The sequence below is a fragment of the Xiphias gladius genome, chromosome 19 (genome assembly GCF_016859285.1).
Source record: "Xiphias gladius isolate SHS-SW01 ecotype Sanya breed wild chromosome 19, ASM1685928v1, whole genome shotgun sequence".
Taxonomy (NCBI): domain Eukaryota; kingdom Metazoa; phylum Chordata; class Actinopteri; order Istiophoriformes; family Xiphiidae; genus Xiphias; species Xiphias gladius.
In genome coordinates, this window is record NC_053418.1 from 955219 (window position 1) to 981976 (window position 26758).

General features: G+C 46.5%; 1 protein-coding gene across 2 annotated transcripts; it reads right to left on the reverse strand.

Moving 5' to 3' along the window:
• Nucleotides 1–26526, reverse strand: LOC120805249 (protein mono-ADP-ribosyltransferase PARP14-like). Of its 2 annotated transcripts, none has more exons than XM_040155310.1 (23): nucleotides 26002–26526; nucleotides 24689–24771; nucleotides 22409–22436; nucleotides 21583–21645; nucleotides 20603–20776; nucleotides 19847–19972; nucleotides 17327–17428; nucleotides 14531–16715; nucleotides 13886–14068; nucleotides 12910–12985; nucleotides 11432–11668; nucleotides 10086–10307; nucleotides 8630–8744; nucleotides 8069–8218; nucleotides 7310–7372; nucleotides 6795–6980; nucleotides 6110–6310; nucleotides 5730–5848; nucleotides 4637–4872; nucleotides 4263–4534; nucleotides 3424–3566; nucleotides 2541–2715; nucleotides 1–1606 (listed from the first exon to the last, which is right to left on the reverse strand). In XM_040155310.1, the coding sequence occupies exons 1-23, from the start codon at nucleotides 26186–26188 to the stop codon at nucleotides 1323–1325; spliced, it is 5610 nt and encodes a 1869-aa protein (XP_040011244.1). In that variant the 5' UTR covers nucleotides 26189–26526; the 3' UTR covers nucleotides 1–1322. The 2 variants fall into 2 exon arrangements, with proteins under 2 accessions (XP_040011244.1, XP_040011243.1); XM_040155309.1 differs by having other exon boundaries at nucleotides 21583–21657.
• Between the last annotated feature and the right edge of the window lie 232 nt (nucleotides 26527–26758).

The following is a 26758-nucleotide window of genomic DNA, read 5'->3' on the forward strand; positions in this document are numbered from 1 at the left end:
GTGTGGCCCATCTGCTCTTCTCTGTGCCCACGGTGTTGTCTGACATTTTATAATATATCACAGGTACAGAAATGCCTTTGATAGATCAGTCGCAAGAATGTAATACTTTGTGCGCTCAGTATATTTATCGTAATCCGAAAACCCAGGGGTTCCCAAGGGTTCGCATGTGTTTGTAAAAGTCATGTTGAGTGATTCATTATTCGGCCCTGGCATCCTGAGTTGGGTAAGTGGCAGTGAAAGGCTCTGGCACGTGAGTAGAAAGACACTGGGCAGAATTCAGAGCTCAAACTTTACTGAAGGCAGGTTAAGTTTACAGGAATATGGTCACACAATGGCCTCACAAGCAATTCAGTACAGTCAGATGGTCTCCGCCGGCTCCGTCGACGTTACAACGTACAGACGTCTGACCTCGATCAACCCAAGCGGTTTGTGCGTCTACAGGTATCGTAGGAAATCATTTTAAAAACAGGACTAGGAATCTGTAGACATCAGGCTGATGTTTAGCAGGTATATTTACCATGTTATCCATCTTAGTTTAGCTCGTTAGCACGCCAACATTTGCCAATTAGCAAAATCGGCTGGAGGCACTGTCGTTATTTTTGTTAGTACTCGGTCATTTGGTCATAAAAGCAAAAAGTGTTGGAAAAAGAGACCGGGAATGTCTGAACACAATTTCGTGATAATCCAACCCACTATTTGTTGAGATGGTTTGGTCTGGAAAAAAGTGGAAGGCCACCAGAACAACACTGCCATCCACAGGGCCGTGGCGCTAGCATGGCTAAAAAAACCAGAAAGCTAATGCTGTAGCCCAGATGTGCTGTTTCAGAATGAAAACACCATCTAACATCTGTTGCCAGACAACAGATGTTAGATGGTGTTTTTTTGTTTTTGTTTTTTTTAGTGTTTTCTACATTTCCAAAGAAATGTAACATAACATTCGACGTATCGATGGACATCACACAGAGATGGAACTGGTCCCGAACTGGAGATCTAGTCTGACTCTAGATGTTTTCAGGAAATACAATGTGGAACACCCGTACGAAGGAAGACGATGGCAGTTTTAATATATTCATGCCAAAGACAAAATACATGCTTTTGTTTTTTTTTAGTATTTTCTAGATGAATTTAGTCTGAAACTCAGACACACTGGGATGGTTTGTGGTTGTCTGGGAACTTAATTAAAGAAAATTACAACTGCCCTTTTAAAAATGTTACACGGTATTATATTCATTCTTTTAAAATAATTTTGCAGACTGAATTTAAACTTAAACACATATGACAGAGGTCATGTTTTATCTTTTCCACGGCTTGATCGTGGTAGTTCATGTAAATGTGATAAGGTATTCTGGATATGCCTGTATGTCATTGAAGACGACAAACATGGTGGGTTTGCCGGGGTTATCAGTGACACTGTCGTAGAGATCTGCAGCATTTCCAGAGTTTTTGGAGGGCGGGGTGATCAAGCCACTTTTTCCCTGGGCGCAGTCTCCAACCAGGACCCTGGCCAGGTACATGCGCTTGTGCCCGCTGCCGTCAGGCTTGGCATAGCCCTGCGCCGAGTAGGCAGGGTCCACAGCAAAGTAAGAGCCATGACCAATCATCGCACCTGCAGCAAAAAGAAATGCATCGGACAGAGTCAACCATGGATTGCAGGCCAAGGCACCATTAACTGAATACATCAGCGCCACTGCCAGAGCCGGATAATTCCCTCAGGTTGAACTAGATCGCTGCCACTGCTGCACCGTTGGAGCTTCTGTTCATAGCGGACCGAAGCTCCAACGGTGCTGCCACTGCTGCACCGTTGGAGCTTCGGTCCGCTACGAAACCTGCGCGCAGGGTTTAACTAACGTTTTGTTGTCGCCGCCCGGCGGAGGGGAACGTCATTGGTTTTACAGGTGATTGGTCGTAAACCGAAGTACTTTGACCTGACGATGGCGGATCATCCAAGTCAGGGACCATACATGTGATTGTGCCAGTCCACCTCATAAATATTGATACTTCTCAGGGTGAGCTAAAACTTTGACCTGCCGGCGGCGCTAGTTGACAAGTTAGAGACTCGCAAAAGTCCACAGGATTAATCCCTTGGGGACCATGAAATGTCCGTACAAAATTTCACAGTAGTCCATTTAGCTCTTGTCTAATTTTTTAGTCCGGACCAAAGTGGTGGACCGACCACCAGACCGACACTGCCATCCAGAGATTAGGATGGTAAAGGATTCCTTTCAGATTATGGGGCTGGATGCATGAATGAATCAGATGACACCAAACCGATAATCCTCAGCCTGAACTGAGGCCCGAAACCTCTCCAAACCTTGACCACGGAGGTTTTCGGATCAGAAAACGCTGCTACGAATCGTTTTTACGACAGTGATTTCTAACGGTTTTGGAGAGTCCTACATTTTCAAATCCAACACATAGTGGTCGCGATTACTGACACTGCTGACTCTTCAACAGATACCGTCGACCTAGTTTGTCCCAGCACTCATTTTAAAACATTCCACTTATGGAGTCATGAGCGTGCGAGGCGCGGCTTCGGTTACCGTGTGCTCCCGCGTAGCTGCGGTTGAAGCCCTGGTTGTTGATGAGGTCAATGGAGGTGGCACTGGTGCCGTGAAACAGCAGCTTTTCGTTGTCCGTGCGTTTGTTCTTCACCTCCAGCTGTTTCTTCAGGAGCTGGTAGCTCTGCCACAGTGTCGCATTCTGGATCCGTTCGATCTGCCGACACAGTTACAACACAACACGTTGTTCATCCTGCCGCTCGCTCTCCCTCTGCTTTTCGTTTGCAGCGTCCTCCCTAAATGTTTTCCACGTGGTGAGAACTGGCTCTTTATTTGCTTTTTGGTTTTTTAATTTTTCTCCTCAAGTTGCAGAACTCTTTTGAGGGCTAAATATTATCGTTTGCCAACTCTCTCTATTATCGCATCATGGCAAAATTATTGATCAGGGCTACAATTCTCTGACGGAATAATAACGTTTAATATTCCAAACCAAATGTGAGTTAGAAAATATTTAAGAATTTATAGTATCAGCGCATGTTTGGGGGATTCGGCATTTGGTCCCATTAAAACAGTTTGACGATTTCAGTCGATGTAAAATTCATACAATTTTGACAAATGTAGTAAATATTGTAACAGAAATATTAAAATAGGCTTTGGTATTTATCACAGTATTATTTTATCACCGACACATGAGCTCATATTTTATGATGCAATATTAAATGGACATATAGTCCAGCCCTTGTGTGTTACATCACATCTCTGATGTTATTATCACAGATCAAGACCAAACACAATGTACAAACGCTACCGGGTCGAGAGGCTCGTGTACAGACTGACGATCTGACGGTTTCGAAGAGAGAGAGGGAGTAAAGAAAACAACTGATATCATCAACATATGTTTAGAATGATCAGAAAGTGAACATACACTGATAACGTTATTAGTCAGACCGGTCCTTTTAAATTCCTTCTCCACCTCGTTGTATTCCTTGGACCCCGGAGCCACGGGAACCCGCTTCACCAGGTCGCCCTTCATGTCGTCCCAGTGCGCAGGCAGGGCAGCGTCATCGGCTAAAATCACAGCAGGAGCGTTTGAAGGTAACAGGCAGAGGATATTTTCACGGTCTTGGCCGTCGTTCATTCACCGTTTAGACGGTGAATGAACGAAGGGGCCAAACTCCAAACGGTGTGTGGGCGCGACATCCAATCGACGTGGTGCCTTAGGATTAGGACTGTGTGTGCTAGTTGTCATTTTACTTTGAAAAAGTGACAGAAATGAGGTAAAAAAAAAAAAAAATCCTCTGAATTGTCCATTTTGACAGTGTTGAATGAATTTAGTCCAAAATTGACCCAGATTCAAAATCTGAAGTGATGAGCAGTTTTCAGTTTTCTCAACAGTGATGTCTTTAGCTTCCTGGAGAATTTTAAGCTCTCCTCTTTTTGCCTAAATGCACCTTGGGAGTCATAGTTGACTTCTCCGTGTCAGGCTTCTTGTACCTTTTGACTTTTTATCACAGAACCAGATATTTTCTGACACAGTAGCTCATCCTACAGGTAGAGCAGGTCAACGTTTTAGCAGAAAGCCCTTTGGAGTCGTTTTACTTTACACCAGACAGTTTGGATCATTTGAAATTGTTCCAATCTTTAACAAATTGGGGGACGATTGCTTCCTCACTTCTTTATGGACTGGGATTCGGATTCTGCTGTACATAAGACCACGTGTCTGTTTTAACAGGTTAAATGAGGGCTAACACAAAGATCACTCACCTTTCAACTCCTTTCTATATAGCTCCACCTCTTTTTGCCCGTCTGCCGAAACTGCTTTTTGAAGCATTACGTCCGCCGTGTACGCTTCCTGGTTGATCTTGATCTTCACACTTTGTTTTTTCTTCAGAGCCTCCTCGAGGTTGAGGTTGGTGCACATGTCAAAGGGCACCATTACCCCATTGCTGTGCTGAAACTGCCACTCTACCAGTCCACTCACCAGCAAGGCCTTGCTCTTCAGGTTCTCCGTCCTCTCCACCTTGCGGATCAGGTCCCTGATGAAAGAAAAAACATTTAGTCCTCCGGACTGACGCTTTATGACGTATTTGTTTCTCCTTTTTTTGCGTCGTACATGAATGTGTTTGCTGTTTGCTGACCAGATTTCAGACTCGGCGATGAAGACGTCCCTGGTCAGGCCCTCCAGCTGGATGTTGGGCTCCTGGTCCTGCAGCCCTTTGTTCAGGCGGATGCTCACCGTCAGTTTCCTCTGCAGGGCCTTCAGCTGCTCCACGTCGGCCTGCGACAGCTGACTAATGTGCGGGTCAGTGATGGTTCTCTCAGCCTGCTCGGCCACAATCAGCGCCTTTATCTTTTCCTTAGCCTGACTCACAGCCTGCAGTGGCGGGAAGATGGCGAGAAGTCACAAACCAGTTGATTTTAAGTATTGATGCATTTTATTCATCTCATACATCTGGTTTTCTGCTAAATTAAAACTCCGTATCTGGTTTGTTTTAATCCACACACAAACAGAAATGTAAAAAACCCAGTTTGCGGTTTCAGACAGAGTTGCGTGCCGGAGCTGTTTGTTGTTGAACGACAGTGTGTCCATCCACCCATTTCTGTGCAGCCTCTCGGGCTATAACGCAGGTTGCCACTTATGGCCTTTGGGCACAGGTTTTGGTTTTGGCCTCTCTACAGACCTGGAAACCTCATTGCGATGAAAAGACTTTGGGAAGCTGCACACAGTCACTGCACCTCGGTTGTTCCAGCACGTAACCCCCCCCCCCGAAAACCACAAACTCTAATTTTTACATTTCTGTTTTGGACGCATTAAACAACACTGTTAACTACTGAACTCTAGAGGCGCTGGTAGGTTTAATTTTGGACTAACTGATTCCCCCTGCTCCCAGTCTTTATGCTAAGCTAGGCTAAACACGCCTTGACTCCACCTCTGTACTTAGAGAATTCACCCAAAATGTTTAACTACTCCCTTAAATAAGCAGACTGCGGTTCTAGGTTAAAATTCCAACTTTATTTTTCTAATTTTTTTTTTTTAAGGGACTATTCATTGAACGATTTCCCGTCGGTCACATAAAACGTGACTCGGCTCAATGAAACGCCGATAAAACCATACATTGATTTTTTTTCTCTGCAGTAGGTGATTTTTGTCTGGAAAATGTGCCTGTCCAGGATCGAAAGATCCTCTCGAAGCAAAGAGCTAAAACATGACGTGAATAAACGCTTTTCAACCTTTTCGTTGTCAGAGCACAGCTCAAACACTATGGGCTCGAACTCCTCCCCCTCCAGAACCAGGTCCTCGGTGCTGGTCTGCTCCTCCCCAAATACCGTTAAAAGCGAAGCGAAGGTGTCTGAAACAGCATAAAACACCACAGTGTGTTGTGTTACAGTAGCATGTCAGACATATTTGTGTGGCAATAATTGGAGTTTCCAGGTTGTTCTTACAGTCAACAAGTCCAACAATTATTTAGATACCGGGAAGATACTCGATTGTTGGGTCAGAGCCTGATGTGTCTGATTCCTCTGAGCCATAGAGCTTCATCAGTGAGTCTCACACACTGTAGTTTACTTTGACTCAGCCCCCCCCCGCTCCACCACAATCATTAAAATACCTTTGATTTTGGTGAACATGCTCTTCTCCACCTCCTCTCCCTCTCTCCTCTTCATGCTCTTGTGGAACTCCGTGATCATGGCCGTCTGGAAGATCAGGATCTTCACGCTGCTGACCAACCTCTGGTTCTTCTTCCTCACAAAATCCACCACCGCTTCCACCATCGCGTCTGCCACCGCCGACGGGTCGGCCCCTCCCTGACCTAACAGGCAGACAAGGACCGGTGAATCAATTCATCCTTAACTCTTTGCCTTCTTAAAAGTGAGAACCGCATGTGGAGGTTCTGCCCTAAAAATCACATCTGTTGATTATTGTCAGTCCAAACACCAGTTTATAGACTCATTAGCGCCGACATCTGGACCGACGTGGCGCAGACGTCGGGGGTAAAGCCATAGGTTAGTGACGTTTTTCAGGAAGACAACGGCCTCATTTAAGACTCGGTGACCGAGGCCGGTTTCCAGAGCGGTTCACCGGCTTCACACCCTCTCAGGACCAGACCCGCAGGTGCTCGGCTTGACGCCGTTCTTCTTTGTAATGAAGCCTTTATATGCGATCGAGACGGTGTCAGCGGAGTCTCCTTCGTCCTCTTCACATCAACATCATCTAGTAAACTACGCATCCCAAAAAACAAATTGACAAATTCCAATAAGAAATGCGACGTATGCAGAGTTTGTGTTGGGACAGACCTGTTCCCAGGGCGGGGAAGGAGACGGAGCTGAACTTGTTTTCCTCGCAGAGCTTCAGCACCGAGTAAACCATGTCCTTGATCTTTGCGGGATCGTTCTGGCCGACGACGTGGACGATGCTTTTGCTGGACAGGTTTCCGGCTGACGTCAGGATCATCGGACAGGCCCGGTAACCCGGAGAGTTCACTGCGGAGAGGAACCAAACGACGCTCACACCACATTCGGGTAAGACACGCGGCGAGGATACGGTACAACAGAAGATGCTTAATAAAGACAATGTGAACATTTAGAAACTTAAATTTAATGTCACAGTTTTTAAACTCCATCCCAGAAGAAATTCTTTCTGCGACAGGGTTTGAAATCTCTGTTACAGAAGCCGAAAGTCTGCTTTCTGAAGTGCAATTACAAACATTCCCTGTAGCCTTTGAGCAAGGCACGGAGCCCTCAGCTGCTGTTGTACAGAAGAGCAGATGTGCTTGGGTGCTCCCGGTTGAAGGTGAGGCTGCAGCACGTACCGATCCGCGAGCACTCCTGCTCCACCGTGGGTCCAGCGCCGTCTAAGATCGCCTTGGACACTCCTGAGGTGCGACAGAGAAAAGAGGCGCTGCTACTGCTGTTTTATCAGAGAGGAGGAGGATTTTTCACAAAATAAAAAACCGGTGAGGGATCTCTTCAGTGAGTTCAATAGAACTTCACGTGTACCTCATCGGTTTTCAGATAAATTAAGCTTCCAGGCAGCAGGTACTTTCACTTCATTTCTATGGGAAAAACAACACTTTGAGCCCAGTTCAGTTCTGGGTATACGTGTGACAAGGCGATGAGGGCTGAGTCGAGACAAAATGTGATTACATTTGGTTTGGATTTGAGCAAGTAATTTATCCTGATTCATTTTGTCAAAATCGTGCTTATCCAGCTTTCCAAAATGTGAGGCCTTCAGATGTAACTGCATCTTTCCTGTGTCCTATCGGTGTGAATAAGGTGTTTGTGGCGATGGACATGATTGATTAAGACAACACTGTACAAATCAATCAATACTTAAAGTGTTAGTCGCAGCTGAAAGTGTCTGCACCACATCAACCTGCTCCTCATTATCACACAATCAAAATGTAACATGAAGGAACTGAGCGGAAATGAACCGAAAACTATGGCTCTTGGCGAAAAGGTCACGAGAGACGTGTGTAAACAGTTTGGGAAATATTCTTATTTTAATGCAACGTTCGCTCCAAGAGAAACAGAAGAAAACGGGAGGAGACCCCCAGTCACCGGGCGGTCACCTGATTTCAGGGTGAAGTCCACATTGGAGGCGTTGACGATGACATCACTGGCCTCCTTGGTGATGTCTCCTGACGACACCTCGAGGGTGAGCTGACCCATCTGCATCCGGTACACGCCGAGGGAAGGGAACGACACCCGACCGAAGGAGGCTGACCGCGCACGCACACACACACACACACACACACACACAGAACTTATTTTAAGGCTTGAATACCGTCCCAGAGGCTCCCTGACAACGTTGTATACTCCCGCTACTTTGTCCCTGAAGCTGTGTGCAGACAGCGCCTGAAGTTTGAGCCGACGGCAGGATAAGGTGTCTGTTCTGTCCCTGAAACCCGGATCACCACCCGTTGTCCTGGCCGCTCTCTAAATACGATCAGACTCACCGATCGGTTTATTTTGTCCCGCGCCATCTTTACCTGATGAATTCTACTAATCTGACCCTTCAACATCCCACATCTCTGTTTAGAGAATATTTTCTGTTCGATTTGTTTTGTGTTCTCAGTAGTTCAGTTGTTCGTGAACGAAGGTATAAATGACAGGTGTTAGAGGCGTCTTACCTGACGACTGTTGTGATTGGCCGAGCGGTTTCTGATCTGCTGACTCGTTCAATTCCTGTGCCTCATGTTGGACGTTTGTGGGACCAGTCTGACCTTTGAACTCCCTGGTGAAACACTGACAAACAAAATGTCGGCATATTATGTTAATACAGGCGATTTTGCCAGTAATACACATTGTTGTGGAGATTTTGCTGATTATTGCTCAACTCGTCAGTGGAGAAAGCGTTCAGGAGCCCAACATGTCTTATGCTGAACATATTTATTGAAGCTTGGCCGAGGACAATGGAGTAATGATCAGTACGGGTTTATGTGCATGATGCCGTCTCCAACCTGAAGCTCGGTCCCCTGTCCTCAGTCTTTTAACCCCTACAGACGATGCTGCCGGTACTTTATACCCAGCAGTGGTCGAGCTCGCTGCCTCCACAGTTTGTGGAGGCAGCCTGTTGGTTCGCTGTTCTGTAAACAGGGAAAGGTTTTTAACCGTGTTAGTTCAGATCACGTTGAACGTAGCCTCCAGTATAACGTCAGCGCGTCCTGGTCTGGAGCTGCTGTTATCTGGCTCTGCCCATGGATTCTAGCGGACCCCAGTCTGTGGCGTCTAGGGAGCAACTTTGACCTTGGCTACTGCAGCGACGCTGCTTCACTTTTATCAGAACGGCTCTGTTTTCCCCAAATACCCTCAGACGGCTGCCCAGCGTCTCATGGAGAGAAGACAGTGCGTCTTTCAGAAAGATTCGCCGCTGCTTCGCCTGAGACCTCAAGGGCCACGCGTGACCCGCGTGACCCAACAGAAAATTCCCCAACACGCATGTGGTGTGCAAAAACTTGTAGCCTGTGTACGCCTCCTTGGAACTGTAAGTTCAGCTTAAAAGGGAACTCCACTGGTTCAGGACTGAACTCTAACACTCTCTGACTCATGGTGGACAGGTTAAAGAAAAGGAAAAAAAGCGATGCAGCGGAACCAGACATATCGTCTCAGTTTTTCCATTCACTCCTCTTCCCTGTCAAAACCTGGTGCCTACGATACCCACAATGCAACTCGACTGCCGACAGCTGGGTGGGTAGATTGGGGTGTGTTATGCCAGTGGCGGCTAGCCTGGAGCCCGCAGCAGAGAAGAGCAGCGGGCCACAGAGGTCTGGTAAATCCAAACCCAGATTTCTTTGAACTTTTCAGACCCAATGGCGCTGACTCAAGTGACGTCACTCGAGGACACGACACCCCCCCCGTGACGGATCTTGACGGTGAGAGCAGCAGGATCGGTGGCCGGCATTTGTGTGTGCAGGACGTGACGCGTGTTATTCTGTGGTTCTGGTGCATAAGCGGCTGTGGCTTGATTCTCTCTTCGGAGCAATAAGACTTTTTGAGCTGTGGTGATTTGAAAGGAACAGTCGTCATTCTCAGACCACGGCGAGCACTCAAACACACCGCGCTGCCTCCAGTAAACCAGAAACTTACGTCCACCGTTTGGCTGTCACTGGGGTGAACCACGACGGCCACCTCTCTCAGGTGGCGAGGACGTCTCTTGCGACTGTATGAGTGGATCTCCCCCAGCAGGACCCTGCACACCACGTCTCTGGGGAAGCTCAGGTTGCCCGTACCGATGGCCGGGACGGACAGCGACGTCATCCTCTGCTTCTCGGCCTCCTCCAGACAATATCTGATGATGGTTGTTAACGCCTGAGACAAAGAGAGGAACAAGTCAGACCGGACTTCAGAGAGTGTGAGGTAAACGAGCTGCCGCAGGGGGCGATAAAGTCGGTAAGTTGAAACTCATAAATGGAGGTGAAAGAGGCCGATCGGTTCCAATAAATAAACTTTTGACTGGAAGGTTGTCGGTTTAAATTCCCTTGAGCTACGCACCACATGCTCTGGAGCAGCGGTACGTTACGTCACGCTTTTACTCCACTACAACTTTAGTTACCAGTTGCAATTTTACGACCCAAAAATCTGATGAGGCTATGAAACATTATCCTGTTTAATAGCGTAACTCTCAGGGGCAGTTCTCACGAATTCTGAGTATTTTCACTGTCGAAACTTTAAGGATGCTTTGCTATTAAAACTGTTTACGAGTGATATTTTCAACGCGGGACTTCCACTTGAAATTGAGTGTTTTTTTTAAATCGCAGCACAGCTACTCTTACTTACGTACAGGATCTGAATACTGGCCAGCTGTAGTTGTTAATTCTGCGTCTGGGACCAGCGTCTGCTCCGACTCCGTCACTCTTTGAACGGCTAAATGTGGCGGTGTGACACAGAAGGAGTGTGCAGCTCCGTTGGGAGGACACTGAGTGTGTGGAACTTAGTGAACACACAGATGGACAGTTTGAGTCGTTTCTATGGATGTGCCCATGCGTTTTTCCACTGTAACTCTGACAGCATCCAGTGCTCGCTAGCAGAAGTTGAAACCCTCAGGATTTTTAGCAAAGTGAAACGACGATTACTTGGAGGGGACACGCCTCTATCCATGAGATTCACCCGGTGAGTAAGCTTTTAGCTGGAATCCCTGCTGTCTAAAAACTTGCTCGTGATGTTTGGCTCGTAAAGGACTCAGGCTTGTGAGAAACTGCGTTCAGTAAAGGCCACTCGAAACTTAAATATCTGGTATAAAATGATAGTAGATAAGCTAACCGTCTTCAGAGGGAACCCCACGACAAGTCCCTGTTACAGGGGTGGACTTTTTATTTTTCAGTGGAACATGCCTTCAAACGTATCCTACTAGTGTACTCCGTTGCTCTGGACTTGAGTATTACCCCGCTGTCACGGTCAGGAAAGTCTTTTGATCTGTGAGTGAAAGCTCTCACCTCCTCTGCCCGCCCTCCCCCGTTGTCCCAGAAAGGACAAACGGCGTGAAAGACTTTCCGACACGAGAGTTTGAAGCCGTCGGTGATGACGACGTCGCTCTGCTGCAGCGTGGCCACCCCAGCCTCGGACCGAACGGCCGACTGCAGCTGGGGCCCGGCCGCCTCCAGGATCGCTTTGGAAACAGCTCCCTGCTTCAGATTCATATCCTCTGAGATGGTGTTGACGATGACGTCGGTCTGTGGACCAAAAATCCCAGCATCTTGCATAAGAACATGACTAAAGCTGGAGGAATCAGTTACTTACTCCATCGAGGGGAAAATGAAGTTGGTTCTACTGATTACAGTCATTTCTCAAATAAAAATACAAAAATATTTGTTGATTACGGCTTCAAAACTCTTCAGACGAGTTTGCATTGTTGTTGAAAGAAAAAAACAGCTTCATTACAGGTCTAAGCAGGAAGAAACAAACATATATAAACCATACGTGTGTAGTAAGACCAGCCTGGTGCTGAAAGTAGCCAGAGAGAAAAACTCAGGTTAGTTTGTATGGAAAACCATGCAAATCAGGCACTGCAGTAAGACCATGTTTGGAGTGTGTGGTGCCTTCAAACAGACTTAAACAACAATGCAGAAAAAGAAAAGAGAAAGAAAGAAGAAAAGGCGCCTCTGAAAAAAAGTATTTCTCACTGTTTTTATCGCCTTGTGTCATCTACTCTTAACACAAAATGATAAAATACATCAATTAGTTGGATACTTCCTGCCAGAATACTGCTATCACCACCAGCACATGGTAAACACTTCATGTTAATAGTGCACAGGGTGGAACCAGGGTCAGAGTGACCGTGTAGAGATGGCCCTGTTGCCTCGGAATGGACCTCCTCTTTCCGGCCAACATCGTCTTCGAGGTTTGAAGGAAAAGCTCTGGTGGATCAGCCTAAGCTTACAACTGATGATGGCTTCTGGTCTGGTGTAAATGTGTGTGATCAACAAAACTCTGTCCTCTTCCCTCAGCAGCAGCTCTCCCTGAATCTGGACCTGAAGCTGACCGCAGTCCGTTATTGACCATGGTTCTGAAAAGCGTTTTCCCCTTCAGTGAGAGGTTAATAGTCACATTTCAGGTGCATCCACAGTTTCACCTCCAAATCAAGCGGTCTACACAATCTGGATAAACTGTCTGATCGCCTGACTGCTCGCGCTCATCGACCCGTCCGACTTCCTTTCACTGATGTCTCCGTGTTCACACATCTCAGATGCTTCAGCAGCTACTTTGATAAGTAAAATGGACAAAACTCCGAAAATAGGATCCAAGTTTAACAGCTGGAACTGTCCTTGAAGACACGGTCGCTCGAGTACAGACTCCACAGGAACAGAGTCTTGCTGATGCCACGAGGTGGACGACATCTGTAAAATCCCGCAGCTCATCATAAACCGTGTCATTCAGATGATGCTTTAAAGGGCACTGCGGGGTCAGTACTCACAGTCTGATCCTGAATGTTTCCCTTGCAGAGAACGATCTTCAGGCCCTCAGCTTTGGTCTGCTCCGTCCTCCCCGGCCTACAGCCAATCAAAGAACAGCACTGATGTCACCGCAGCGAATTTGGCCAACGTTACTGCATCCAAAGCTTTTTTTTTTTGTATTTATTATTCAAAGAGTAAAAGGTGAGGTCAGCGGTAGGCAAACAGCAGCACGTGGGCCACAACTGGACCTCCAGCAAACATACATGCCCCCCCCCCCAATGACAGCTGCAGATTTCCTTTTCATAGTTTACATTAAAACTTTTCACAAATCCTCTGTAGATAACAATGTAAATGCGAGTCTCGTGTAGACGCTAATCAATATCGCCTTGTGACATCCAGTTACGATCAATGCCGTAACGTGAAGAGAGTTTCACGTTACGGCATCGGACTTTTAAATTCCTTCTTTCTTGCGAAGTTTTAACATGAGCTGCAACTCAGCGAGATCTCACCCACTAATGGGGAAAAATGACTTCTGCCCTCAAATACAATTCTAAAACAGTTTTATAAATCAATGTTATTCTAAAATGAATTTAAAGAAATAAACAACACATTTTGAAAATGCTATTCTAGCAAAACCCTGGTCCCCCAAGAACAATGCTGAAAAACACTAGGTTGACGCTTACTGACGACCCCTTGGTTGGCGCCTGGCGCAGATCCTTATGTGCTTTTTTTGTTACCTTGCGTGACTTATGAGCTCCTTCACAATGTTGCTCTCTATTCCTTACACTTACATTTTGGTGTTTTTCTTTTTTAGGCTTTGCTGGTCTTGATTTGTTCCTGACCCTATGTTGGACTGGTTATTAGAAATATGTCAGACTCCAATAATGTGGTCTGAAATACTTTAGCGAAGAGCAAATACAAAATTGAGAACACAGAAGTAAGAATTCACAGATAACAGAAAAGAAAGATTAAAAAAAAGAAGACAAAGAACCGTACCCTCCATGCCCTCCAGGCCTGGTGTGTCCCCGGGGGCTCTGACCTCCCCTGTTACCCTGCAGGCCTCCACGGAATCCAGCTCCTCTTCCTCCTCCTCTTCCTCTTCTTTCGCCACACCAATGACCCCTGGGAGACGGGCTCTGACCTCGATCACGACCACGACCTCGACCTCGTTGATATCCACTGGGAAGCAAACGATAGAATAAAAATCCACCTTTCCGACAAGTCTGTCCGATTAACGTGCTGTATTTTGTTTACTGCACAGGTGTAGAAACAGAAATGTGACAGGAGACGTTGTGGAAATGCTATTCGACGGGGAAACAGACTTCAAAACAACAGCGGCATGTAACTTGTGTTTTTACACTTCAGCAGCGCTAAATGCTGCTGAAGCCACAATGTCTCTTTTTGTACTCGTAGCTGAAATTTGTTACTTATGGACAGAGCCAGGCTAGCTGTTTCCCCTGTTTCCAGTTTTCATCCTAAGCTAACTTCATATTTACCAATACGGACGTAAGACTGGTATCAACCTCAACATCTTACTCAAAGCCAATTTTAAGGAATGTTTAATTATTTATTTAAATCTCTGCGATATGCTCTGATCAACAGTAAAAGTTCAGTGTAATAAAATAATGTTTCTTTAGTTACCCCGAGGCCCCAGTGCCTCTTCCGCCTGCCTGCTGTGGTACCGTCATAGTCGGCCCAAGGTGAGCGAACTCGCGGTTGACAGCTTTGGCCAGGACTCTGACAGTGTTATCGTTGTTATCCACCAGGTGAATCTCAGTCAACGATCCCGGACTTCGTGGACTGTCGCAGTACTCCCGCACTGCCTGAGCTATGGTCTCAGCACAGAGGTCAACAGGAAAACCAAACACACCGGAGCTGATCGCTGGCATGGCGACGGTGGAACAGTTGACCATCTCTGCTTGTTTCAGACTTTCTTTGACAACGAGCTTCAGACGCGACACCGATGTCGTCTTGTCAGAGTCAAAGAACCGCGGACCAACTGCATGTACGACATACTTGCAAGGCAGGTTACACGCATCTGTTATGGTGGCATAGCCTGGGCGTAGATTTCCATTTTTGGAGATATAGTCGTTGCTGATTTTCTGCAGCTGTGGTCCTGCGGCCTTGAGCAGTGCCAAAGCCAGGCCACCAATGTGCTGTAATCCCTCGTTAGCTGCATTAACCACTGCGTCAACGCTGAGGCTACAGATGTCCACCTTGCTAACTGAAACCAGAACTCCAGCGGGGGTCTGCACTTTGCAGTAACAACGGCCCCCTTCTTCCTTGTAGTTCTCATCCTCCTCCTCTTCCTCTTGATTCTCTGGACGAAGCAACACCACACAGCTGAACTCGGTCATTATTGTAGACAGGAACATGCCTCCCTGAGACTGGAAATACTTCTTAGCTCCAGGCTTGTCCACGATGAAGTTGTCAGTGAAGAGAGCACGAGTCAGTTCCTGAAAGCAGGATCTGGCCTTCTGAACGTGAAGACGAGCCCCGGAGATAATGATTCTCCGCCTCTCTGAATCAAAATGGACTGACAAGTTATTAGCTTTGACAATGCGGAAAAAATTATGTGATTTTTTCTTGTCAACGAACTGAACAACAGCACAGGACTTGCAACGAATGATTTCCTGAACTTGTGAGTAGTTCACAATGAATTCTTTCAGACTGCGGCTGACCTCTCTCACTGGATTCACAAAGCCAGCCACAGATATTTGATTACTTTTCTCTGGGTGGATCTGAACGACCACTGTTTTCTTCTTTGAGGAGTTGTAAGTGTCCAAAAGTTGTTGGTTCAGGTGCACCCAGTTGGGAAGTTTCAGAACCTCCTGGTCTTCCACATCCAGAGTGTGCACGGACAAAACCATCTTCATCTTACTTTCTGCGTCAGTGAGGATGCTGTCAGAACTCCCCAACAGTAAAACCCCTTTGCTGTCAATAGTGTAGATGGCACTGATCCCTTGGGATGTGAACAGGTCCCGGGACATGTCCATGGGATCTATTGTCTTAAGAAAGTCTAAAAGACATGGGGAGAAATTCAGTTGTTTTTTACTCAAATGCTGTTTCTTCTCCAAGATCCACGCTTTAGTCTTGTAAACCTCTGTAGGGAGTCCAGAAACGGTTAACCTCTGGGTGCCTTCGTTGTAGGAGAGCTTCATCTCAGGGGAAATGTCGACTGTTGCTCTCTGTAACCCATCCTGCTTCAGGATGTAGAACATTGCAGGGGACAAAATCATTATGTCAGAGACACCATTTTTCTGCCGTTCGATCTGACTCATGGCTTTAAGGAGAATGTTCTCCACAGGAGCCCTGATTTGTTTTAGATCCTCAGCTCGGCCAGCCGCAGTCAAAATCCCCCTAGATGCATCAAGCTCCAGGACAGCGTTTTCCCTGACAACCGCACGGACATCTTTCTCTGCAGCTTTCCATGCAGGTGCATTCACTGGACATTCAAAGGTTGAGAACTGAGACATTTGCTTACGGAAGGCCTCTTGGGCGGTATTCTTCCAGTTATCTACATGTTTGGCGGTCAGACCTTTCTGCCTCAAAAAGCTCGGGAGAGGGCTGAGTTTCACCTCAGGATTAAACAAGTCCACGCTGCAGAAGTACGGACGCATCTGATCGTTGATGGCTTTTAACTGTTTCTTCATCAGGAGGAATTTCCTGACAGCGTGGTTAACGCTCTCGGTGAAGGGCTTGGGCAACTTCCATTGTGGTCGTTCTTTACCATACAAGGCGGTGCCAAGTGACTCGTGGTATGGATACACCTTGACAGGGTTGGAGCATATCATGTAGTCTTCTTTCATGCAAATGCTTTTCACAACTGCAGCAATAAAGGGAATACAGGAAGAAAGCTCAGGTAAGTGGTTGTTCTACTTGTAGCTACAAGGCATTTACTGTAAATAATAATGATTTTCTTTGAGGTTTCTATGAAGACTCAGTCATCTAGATCACAGGATACATTATATGCCCAAAAGCATATGGACATCGTGGTTCTAGCATTGGCTTTATGACTTAGTTTAGCCCCCCCCCCGTGCACAGCTCCATGGAAGAAATGGTTTTCCCAGTTTGGTGTGGAAGAAAGTGACTGGCCTGACAGACTGCAAGCCAGACCTTATCACCCAACATCAGTGTCGGATGACACTAATACTCTTGTGGCTGAATGGGGGCAAATACCTGAGGCGTGGGGGCTGCACACATTAATGCCCATGGTGATGCAATCAAAGACTATAACATATGGGTGTGTATTATTAGGGTGTCCAAATACTTTTGGCCAAATAGTGTATTTCTTGTAGTTTGGTCTTAAAGACCTTTCGAAGTTTGCCAGCATCTTCAAAGTCCTAGACTTGAAGTCCAAGTCTCAGAATTACTGTAGTACCTTTACACAATCTGAATCCACTTCAAAAACATCAGTAATAAAGTTAAATGAAAAACCTGTAGGGTCAGTGAAAGTGACAATGGCAGCCTGTTCATGCGGGATTATGACGACATTGTCCGGCAGAGCCCAGTTCTTCTCAAAATACAGCTCCAAGATGACTGGAAAGGAATCGGAAACGGAGAATTTTTAACCACACGGAAAACTTTGTGAAAACGGTTAAACGATGAAAGCACTTCTACAGCACAGACCTCCACCAAGGCCAATGTCAAACAACATACACCAAATTCATAATAAAACGATCCGGTTCTGCCACAAAATGTAACGGGTTCTTCTCTGACCCACGCCCCATCCCCCCAGCAAGTTCGGTGCAAATCCTTTCAGTGCTTGATGCGTAACCCTGCCGACAGACAAACCAACAAACAGGCACGGGTTGAAACAGAACCTCCTCGGCCGAGGTAGTCACGGTGGGAACTGCCCAGTGATCATGGTCACATCCAACGCTTAGATGGATCAAAAAGCTTGGGACAGAATCATGCCTGCACAAATGCCGTTTGAATAATTTGCTGAAAGTGACCAAGCAGTCATCTTGGGTCTCTTCATACATGACAACATGTGGGAAGAGACAGGGAAACTGTTGCAGCCCTCTACTGCAGGCTGCCGTGCGCTCAGGCTCCCTTCCCACAGAACGAGCAGGGTGTCTGGACTGGGACGGCGTGTAATGAGCGTCCGCTGACCGTCTCCCAACGGTTCGCTCGCGTGCCTTGTGACATCTTGCTCCTCTAGTTATTCCGCCTTCCCGTTGCTGCTCTGACTGTGTTTTGGGCCTTTTCCAGTGCCTAACTGTCTTCCCTGCTCGCTCGCGGCAGCAGGTGTGTTCCCTGAGTGGAGTGTTACGCTTTCACCCCGTCCATTCAGACTGGGCTTGAAGCAGGAGAGGGCCGGTTCATCTCACTTTATCTCTACATCAGTAAATATGGAAGCTGTCCGTTTCATTCCTTTATGTCACTGATGTAACCTCTGTTGTGATTTGGCACTACATAAATAAAACTGAATTGAAATTTAATTGAATATTCATGTAATAAATATACAAATGTCAATTAGATGATAAGCTGCATGAGAAACTTAGAGTGAAATTATAGTTTGACCCGGACAGACGTGTTCACTATAAACGGTTTCCACTGTGTTTCCTGGAACCAAGAGCTGCACCGAGGGAATAATATGACAAATGATAAGATAATAAGATGATAATGTGATCATCTTATCCGGTACCTTGACGCTCTGTGATTTTCTTTACTGCAGACCGACAATGAATGAATGTGAGGACAGTGTCAGATTTAAGATTTTCGCACGTGCACATTTTCTGCTCACAAAATGCACGAGTTGCAGTTGTTGAGATACTTTTCATCTGGCCTCTGTAGATAATCCACAGACCTCACTGTCCAGCTTCATCCATCAAGTTTCACTGGAACTATTTCTTCAGCAGAAACCAGCTACAGTGAATTTGGAGATGATTATTGTTGGTTCTTGTGATTTTAGAATCACTACATCCCGGGAATATCTCACTCTCGGTCACGTTTCCCGGAATTTCTTGCCATAAGTAAATTTTTAACCATAAAACTGTGGAAAAATTTACTATATGTTGATGCTTATTCTAATTTTCCATATTCATCAGTTTATGCGATAGCGGAGCAGCAGTTCCTCTAAGCGGCAGGATGTCTTCTGCACAAAATAAAATGTCTGGACGGCTCTGATGAAGCTGAGGCCTGAATGACGTTAGAAGCTGCATTGGAGTGGAAATTTCAAGCTGGATTGAATGCAAACTGTGACCAAAATGAGACACAGCTCTTAAACGTAAATGAAAGCTTTTGTAATATGGAGAAGTGTGTGTGTGTGTGTGTGTGTGTGTGTGTGTGTGTGTGTGTGTGTGTGTGTGTGTGTGTGTGTGTGTGTGTGTGTGTGTGTGTGTGTGTGTGCGCGCACCTCCATCACTTTAAGCCACAAAAATTCTCCAACGGGTTCCGACGGGTATTTTTGATGAGAATTTGGGGAGAAATCCTTCCAAAATCCTGGGATCTTAAAACCCGTCATTCAAACCTCGTCGTGGGAACCACAAACTGAATTCCATCGCACAGATGCGGGATAAAACTCCCGACAAAGATTAAAACAGAAAACATGTCCACAGAGCACGACGACATAATGTCCCGCCAGGCTTGACATTTAGAGGTGAATGGTAGAAAATGTGGCAGGAAACATCTGGTTCCATACCAACAACAACTGAAGGTGAGTCAAAACAATAAAGGCGATTTAAAAGGAAAAACTCAAATCTGCAAAGCTTCAGAACAAAGATCCCGAAACCTTGTTAATGTGAAATAATTATGAAGAAGAAAACGCTGAACTTAAGAATGAACTGAAACACCAACACAACACACGAAGAAAGAGCTAGTCACAGACCATTCATCTGTATGATCTGTAAGCTGCTCCGGGTGTAGTGTCACGGTGGCCCCTGTGGGAACAACAGAACCTCCTCTACAGCCAGACTAGCCCGTGGCGCAGCAGGGTTTTAACAGTCTGCGTACCTTCGGTCACAGTCGGAGGAAGACTCTCCACTCGGACGCTCCTTGCTGCCTCCAGCGGTCGAGCCGTCAGTCCCTGTTTCTGCAGCCTCCCGCTGGTCTGACTCAAAGTCAGGAACCGCTCCGCGTCTGCAAAATACCCCAGATTACCCCTTTAAGACTCAGTCAGGCTCATCGGGCCCCGAACGGCATGAGGCCGCGCTGTTAGCGTGGCTAAAAATGAGACATGTTTCGAAAACAGAGCTGTAGACCTCGTCTTTTAACAACAACGCTGTTCGGACGGACCCCGTCAAACCCGAATTCAGAATAATGTTATAATTTGGAAGTATTTCAGACGGAGCTAAGAAACCGAGGCTTCATTCAAATAGAGAGGCACGTCCCCCGTTCTGTGCTCTGGAAGTCTCCGGACTGCTCCTTCTGGCTCAGTTCGCCTCGTTTTGCACGACGTCCACGCGCACGTCGCCGTCTGCACGTTCGTGTACAGATCCCACTTCGCTGTGACGGTTTAATCGTGTTTCATCTGCTTGTTCATTGTGGTACCGTGTCATTTAATCAGCCTGTTGTTGCCCTGTTTGTTACTACTTCAGGTCAAGTTTTTCCTAATCTGTCCACAAAACTCCGTTTCTAAACAGAGTTCATAATGTTTTGCAGTCTTTCACATTTCACATCCATTTAAAAGTGGAGCCTGGCTTCACGATTCCAGTCTCCAACGTGGCCTCGGACGTTATCTAAATGAAGTGTCCTGGTGCCGTTTCCCACCTGCCGGCTTGTTGAAGGCGACCACGGCTCTGCTGGATTCCCAGATGGTCTCCAGACGGAAGCTGCTCTCGTCCAAACCCGAGATGTTCTCCACCAGCATCAGCAGCAGAGCCCTGCACTTGTCGTCTGACACGTTCTCCAGCACCACTGCGTCGCTCTGAGCGGACTCGGAGTCTGAGAGGAGACAGATGACAGATGCTTTTCCTTCCTACCTCACTGCTTCCACTTGAGGAGTTTCTCTGTATTTGTTTCGAATTTTTGATATATATATTATATATCTTGTCTATAATGCAAAAAATTAGCCAGAAAAAAGTTGGGTAACAATGTATTTCACACATCCGTTCACATTTCCTAATAATGCCAATAATGTGGAAAGAGCCATATAATGTAATATTTATTATAGGGTTGAGATTAAGAGCAGGGGTTGATTTCCTGAGGAATTCCTCTTTTTAAACCCTGGTTAATTTGCATTCATTATTCATTTGTGATTGACAAACTTCTCCTTTGCACGTTTTTGCATTTTCAGCCGAGCTGCTGTGCACTGACTAAAAAGATTTTTAGTTTTTTAGTAATTATCGTACACACTGTCTTACCTACTCTGCCAAATGAACGACGGAAATAAAAACAATGATGATAACTTTCTCTTTATGGCATTTTCATGCAGAGATGCAGCCTAAAATATGAAATTAAATTATACACGTCTTCCCAGATTATTTTAGGAAACCGAGTTTGGAGGTTATGTGGGTCACAGCAGCAGATCCATGTCCATGACAGCTCAACAAACTTTATCCTCTGATGAGGGCCAAAAAGATGTGACTGAAAGCTCTGGAAAAACCAAAGTAAGCGGAACTTGCAATCAGAATTCTGGGGAAAATATCAGGAAATTGTGGACGTGTAAAATAAACCGTTACCAGAAATGGGATTACGTACAGTTTACGCTGTTTTCTTCGTATTTAAACGGGCACACAGTTTGTTTTTACCCTCTTTGTTCGCTGCAGCGGCTCCATATCCAGGTTCGACTTCTGGCCTCCGAGTCTTTGCGTCTGTGGAGGAATCTAAGAATCAAGAGGTGCAGGTTTGACCTGTTTAGATGATTTATCTGCAAACGTGAACTCAATGAAACGAGACGGTCCAGAGTGTGTGACTGTCTGAGGACGACTAAAACATCGCTGCTAAAACATCTCGTTTCAAACCAAAGAAAGAGTCGAGAACTATATTTCACTCTGGAGAATTTACACTGTTTTTTTCACGTAAAAAGGGAAAGAAATGTAAAAAAGTAAATTGGTTCTGACGAGTTTTTCCATTATGGGAAGGTACTTAAAACTTACATGAAGTCCGGATGATACTAGATTTTTCTTCTTGTCAACAAGAATTGACCCAGTCCCACTCACACCATCCCGCCGTCCCAAATACTCACCAAAGCCCCAAATGTGGATTAATCCGCCTCTGAAAATAGTCCCCAACAAATGTACCATATCCTCCTGTTTGGTAGAATCTGTGCGGTGCCCAGCTGTTTCAGAAAAATGAACGAGCCTCTTTTTAAAAATGAAACTATAAATCTGTGAGGTGTTTTCAGAGGTTTACGTCTTCAGTGGGAACCAACGGGCTCTGAGCCGAGAGCCACAGACGGAGGAGGGAAGGTGATGAGAGAGACGGACTGACACACTGTTGGGTTGAGTCTTGACAATAAGAAAAATGTAGAATACCACCAGACTGATCATTTACATCAACACGACGTTAAAGAAGGTCACCGTGGCCATAAATCCCGAAACGGAGAATCAGAAAGGCTTTGCAAGGAAGTTTTACCTGAGATGTCGTCGCAGCTCGCTGGGATCTGAGGAGACAACGAAAATGTCAGGGATCAAAAACTGCACAAGTTCAGAAATGTAAAGACTTCGGCTCAGCCGTGGGCGAAGAAGTATTCAGGCCATTTACTTGAGTAAAAGTACCAACACTCAAATGTAAAAATCCTCCGTTGCAAGTCAAAGTCCTGCATTTACAATCCTACGTAGAGAAGTATTATCAGAAAAATGTACTGTAAGTATAAAGGTAAAAGTACTTCCTGTAGTTCCAGTATCACCACTGATCCACTGATTTAAATCCCAGAAGTAACTAGTAACTAACGCTGTCGGCTAAATGTGGCGGAGTAGAGGTAGCTAGTAGCATAAACTGGATAGACAGAAGTAAAGTACAAGTATCTCAAAATCGGACTGAAGTACGGTACTTGAGTAAAAGTGCTTAGTCACTTTCCACCACTGTGGCTCAGTGGGATTTCTGGTACGTCAGCTCCTTCCACGGCGCACGGAGAAGGAAGCACGTGTCGGGGGCCGGGGGCAGCAAACAACACACCACAACGAACATTCACTTACGGACGGGCACGGTCCTTTCTGTTCTGTGTGATGACCCCGACGAAGGCCACGAGCTGAAACCCTCAGCCCTTGCTCCTAAATGGACTCGAATGTACCGAATTTAACTTTTCTTTTTTTCCCCCGTATGGTCATTTTAATCGAGTCGACAGACAAAAAGGAAAATGTGTAGCTGTTGTTTAAAAGCTTTTACACCATCGAGAACGAACTCGCAACGATGACATCTGTAGAAATAAATGGACAAAATGAAACTGTGCAAAGACACAAAGTTAGTATCAGGTATCAATAAAAACGCCTGCATGTGTGAAACAGGACGCTTTTACGGCCGCTCAGTCTGTAAATGTTTAACCTCCCTCTTTAAAACTCTGACTTCGGTGCAGTTCGTTTTTAGGCCTGTTTTAGGAAGTCAACTGATTCTGGACACTTTTCTGGACGTTGCGTTTTGTTGTGCGGCTCCGCTGGTTCAGCCTTAGGACGCTGGAGTTGGCGGACAGCTCGGCTTCATTTGACATCTCCCAAGGTTTTCGCTCAGGTGGGTAATGACAGGGGAACCACACCCTGTCAGACCTGCGCCTCCAAAATACACACACGCCCACAGAGTTCGGGTCAAACTTCCTGCTGCCGTCACACACTCAGGGATTTATTTGCATGTTGATCGCAGTGGTGGAAACCTGCAATGTTATGAAAGGAGCAGGTGACTCACTTTAAACGAGTCATCGAGACACAGCAAGTCTTCGTGTTCGGGGGCCGTAGGAAAGTTACTGGGGAGGGCTGAGTCTTCTCTTTTGCTTCATAACAAAAACACAACCCTATTTTCTTTTGGACCTTTCCCCTGACCAGTGGTGGAAGAAGTACCCAGATCTTTTACTTCAGTAAAAGTACCAGTAAACACTGTAAAAACACTGCACTACAAGTCAACGTCCTGCATTCAAAACCCAACTGAAGTACAGAAGTATTATCAACAAAATGTACTAGAAGTATCACAGTAAAAGTACTTCCTGTAGGCCCTGTATCACAGTAAAAGTACTTCCTGTAGTTCCAGTATCACAGTAAAAGTACTTCATGTAGTTCCAGTATCACAGTAAAAGTACTTAATCGTGCAGGGACCTGTCTCCTGTGACTGGTCTCTGATCCTGAGTCACGGAGGCTTCAGCAGCATTTTACTGTGGGGCTGCTTTTTTTTAGCTATGGACAGAGGAGTTCAGTTCAGTCCACTGGTTCACCAACCGGGGTCAAGAGCCAGAGGGGAGTCGCCAGGTGAAACCTGAGGGGCGTCGGATGATGATGAAGAAGAGGAGGAAGAAGAAGAACAGTTCTGATCCACTGATTGAGATTCCAGTTTTTTTTCTTTTTTTCTAATATTATTTTTTTTTTGTGAAAATATTGAATTTTTTTGGGCCTGAACAAGTTTGTTAAACGAAAACCACGTGGAGAAGAGGGTGTGTGTTTCTTGGAGTGGACAACTGACAACAAAGAGCTGGAGTCTGAAGAGGAGGGAGGACAGGACTATCATCCTTTCTTGTATAAATAAAAGTCAAGAAGTCAGAATTTAAATTTAAGATCAAGAGATCAGCGAGGTTTTCAGTGCTGGAGGATACCTACATAAGTGGGTAATATTTAGCCTCATGATAGCGAGGCATCAGTTTTAATCTGACATGCGTGAAGAACATGTTGCTGGTTACAATGATGCACACAAGACCTTCAGAAAAACTTCACTCACCGCGGCAGAAATCAGCCGTAACTTGATGGTCTGATTGTCCAGGACGATTTCATGGCTTTCCCTGGCGAGGACTCGCGCTCTCACTGCAACCAGAGGGAACAACAGAGTCACGTCAGGAAGTCTCCCGGTCAGGAGCTCTGTCCGAAAGAACGAAAAACGGCGCCGTAGCCTGCAGCGACGACGTCGTTCCAGTGGAACCGAAAAATTACGTCACTCGCTCCAGAACTGGACTCCGGTCACGTGTCCAGGCTCTGGTGCTTTTGCTTGAGCGCTTCAGTCTGTGGTTTTCAGTTACTTTGCAGAATAAACCTTCACACACAGAACCACCGGCCGAGCTTATACGTGTGATTCCATTTTCAGGTTTTCAGTTTTTCTGCTCCACAGCAGCCGATTTTCCGTCCGACCTGACGCCAGCAGCTCACCTTTCCTCCGTCAGCGTTGCGTGACTGTGGTTGAACTAAGATTTCAGCAGCGTTTAAAAGTCGCTGACGGCTGCAGTACGGCTCATTTTGCTCTTTGCAGACGCCGTGTCGGCTGAATTTAATAATTTGCCCTGTTTTCTTCTTCTGGTTTTTAAAATCTACATCCGCAAAACTAACTACAGCCGTCAGATAAATGCAGCGGAGAACAAGAAATTAAAATATTCAAGCACATGACAAGTACCTCAGAATTATACTTGGGTACGGTACGTAAGTAAATGCACTTAGTGACTTTCCACCACCGACTCCAGACTCATCCATGTTTTAATTTAAATTTCGACGACTGAGCCTGAAACGTCTGTTGTCGCGTTCCAACGCTACGGCTCATTATCTTCATTTGTCGATCGCCCGATCCGCCCGATCCACCTGCAGGCCGATCAGGCCGATCCGCCCGATCCACCTGCAGGCCTCTGCTCTGCCTCATCTCCTCAGGACCGGGTGGGGGGTCTTCTGTCAGGCTCAGAGCGTTTGTTTGATGTGGTGTAAGGACAAGGCCTGAATGACAGATGTTAAAAACCAGCTGCTGGGCTTGGTTCTGAGCTGGTTTAAGCTCGAGGTTAAAGATCCGTCTCGTTAGTCTGAGGGGGACGAATCTTTTAGTTGGTGATCAAATCTACTTTTGTTTTTTTTACAGTGTGTGTCGCAGTGAAACTCTCGGGCCTTTCTGTTGTTTCTACCAAGTTTCTACCGTCGCGAAGACTCGCAGTAAAGTCCCCAAACCCGCTGTCCCCTGAACCTCGAGGCTCTCTAACCCCCCGGAACCGCGCCGTCAGAGACGGAGACCCGAGCGCGGACTTGCTGGTTTTGTAGCTGATCCAGCACACAGAGACTCACCCTCCTCCGACTGGAAGTACAGGGCAGCTCTCGGGGCTCCGTCCTCCACCTCCACCCGGCAGTCTCCCCCGCCGGACTTCTTCTTGCTCTGGAAGTGAAGCTGCAGTTTGTTCCTCAGGTATCTGGTCTGAACCGAACTCCAGTCGCCCTCCACGGTCACCGGCGGCGGACCCTCGCACTCGTCCATCCCGTCGTCCCGCACAAAAACCCACAGACCGAGACGAAGAGCCCGTTCTAGTCCTCGGTCCTCGGTCCTCGGTCCTCAGGCTTCCGCCGCTTTCACTTTCGTTTCTTCGTCGAACTCACGGGAAAGTGGAACCGAGTTGAAGCAGCCAGCCAGAGTTAACCCGGGCAAAACCGGGGTTTCACTCAATGCGTATTGTTGAGAAATAACAAATGAAATCGAGTCCGGTGCAAGTGAGTGAAGAGTGAAGAGCGGCGAGATTCGCCAGCTTCCTCCGGCAGTTTCGTCCAGAAATCGAGGCTTCTGTTACCGGTTACATCTAACTACGCAGCCGTGGACGAGCATTGACGTGAACGAATGGGCAAGAACCGGTCCACCCACTACACGGAGCCGGCGCCGTGCCCGGGGGACCCACCGGGGCCGCCGCCCCCCCAGGCGAAACGGTTGTAAGCCGGCCGCTGCTCTACCCGGGTCGAGGGGGACCTCGAGAATTCAATAAATTCAGCAATTCATCGCATTCACGGGTCATTTATGTGCAACCTGAAAGTACCAATGGTCACGAAATGCGTCTAT

Excerpts from the sequence above, each read along its gene's own strand:
- LOC120805249 (XM_040155309.1), bottom strand. The coding sequence starts at position 26,188 with ATGGACGAGTGCGAGGGTCCGCCGCCGGTGACCGTGGAGGGCGACTGG. Across the intron at positions 24,772-26,001 it reads GTACTTCCAGTCGGAGGAGG|TGAGAGCGCGAGTCCTCGCC; the intron begins GTGAGTCTCTGT and ends CTCTGGTTGCAG. Across the intron at positions 14,069-14,530 it reads AGAGGCACTGGGGCCTCGGG|TGGATATCAACGAGGTCGAG; the intron begins GTAACTAAAGAA and ends TTTGCTTCCCAG.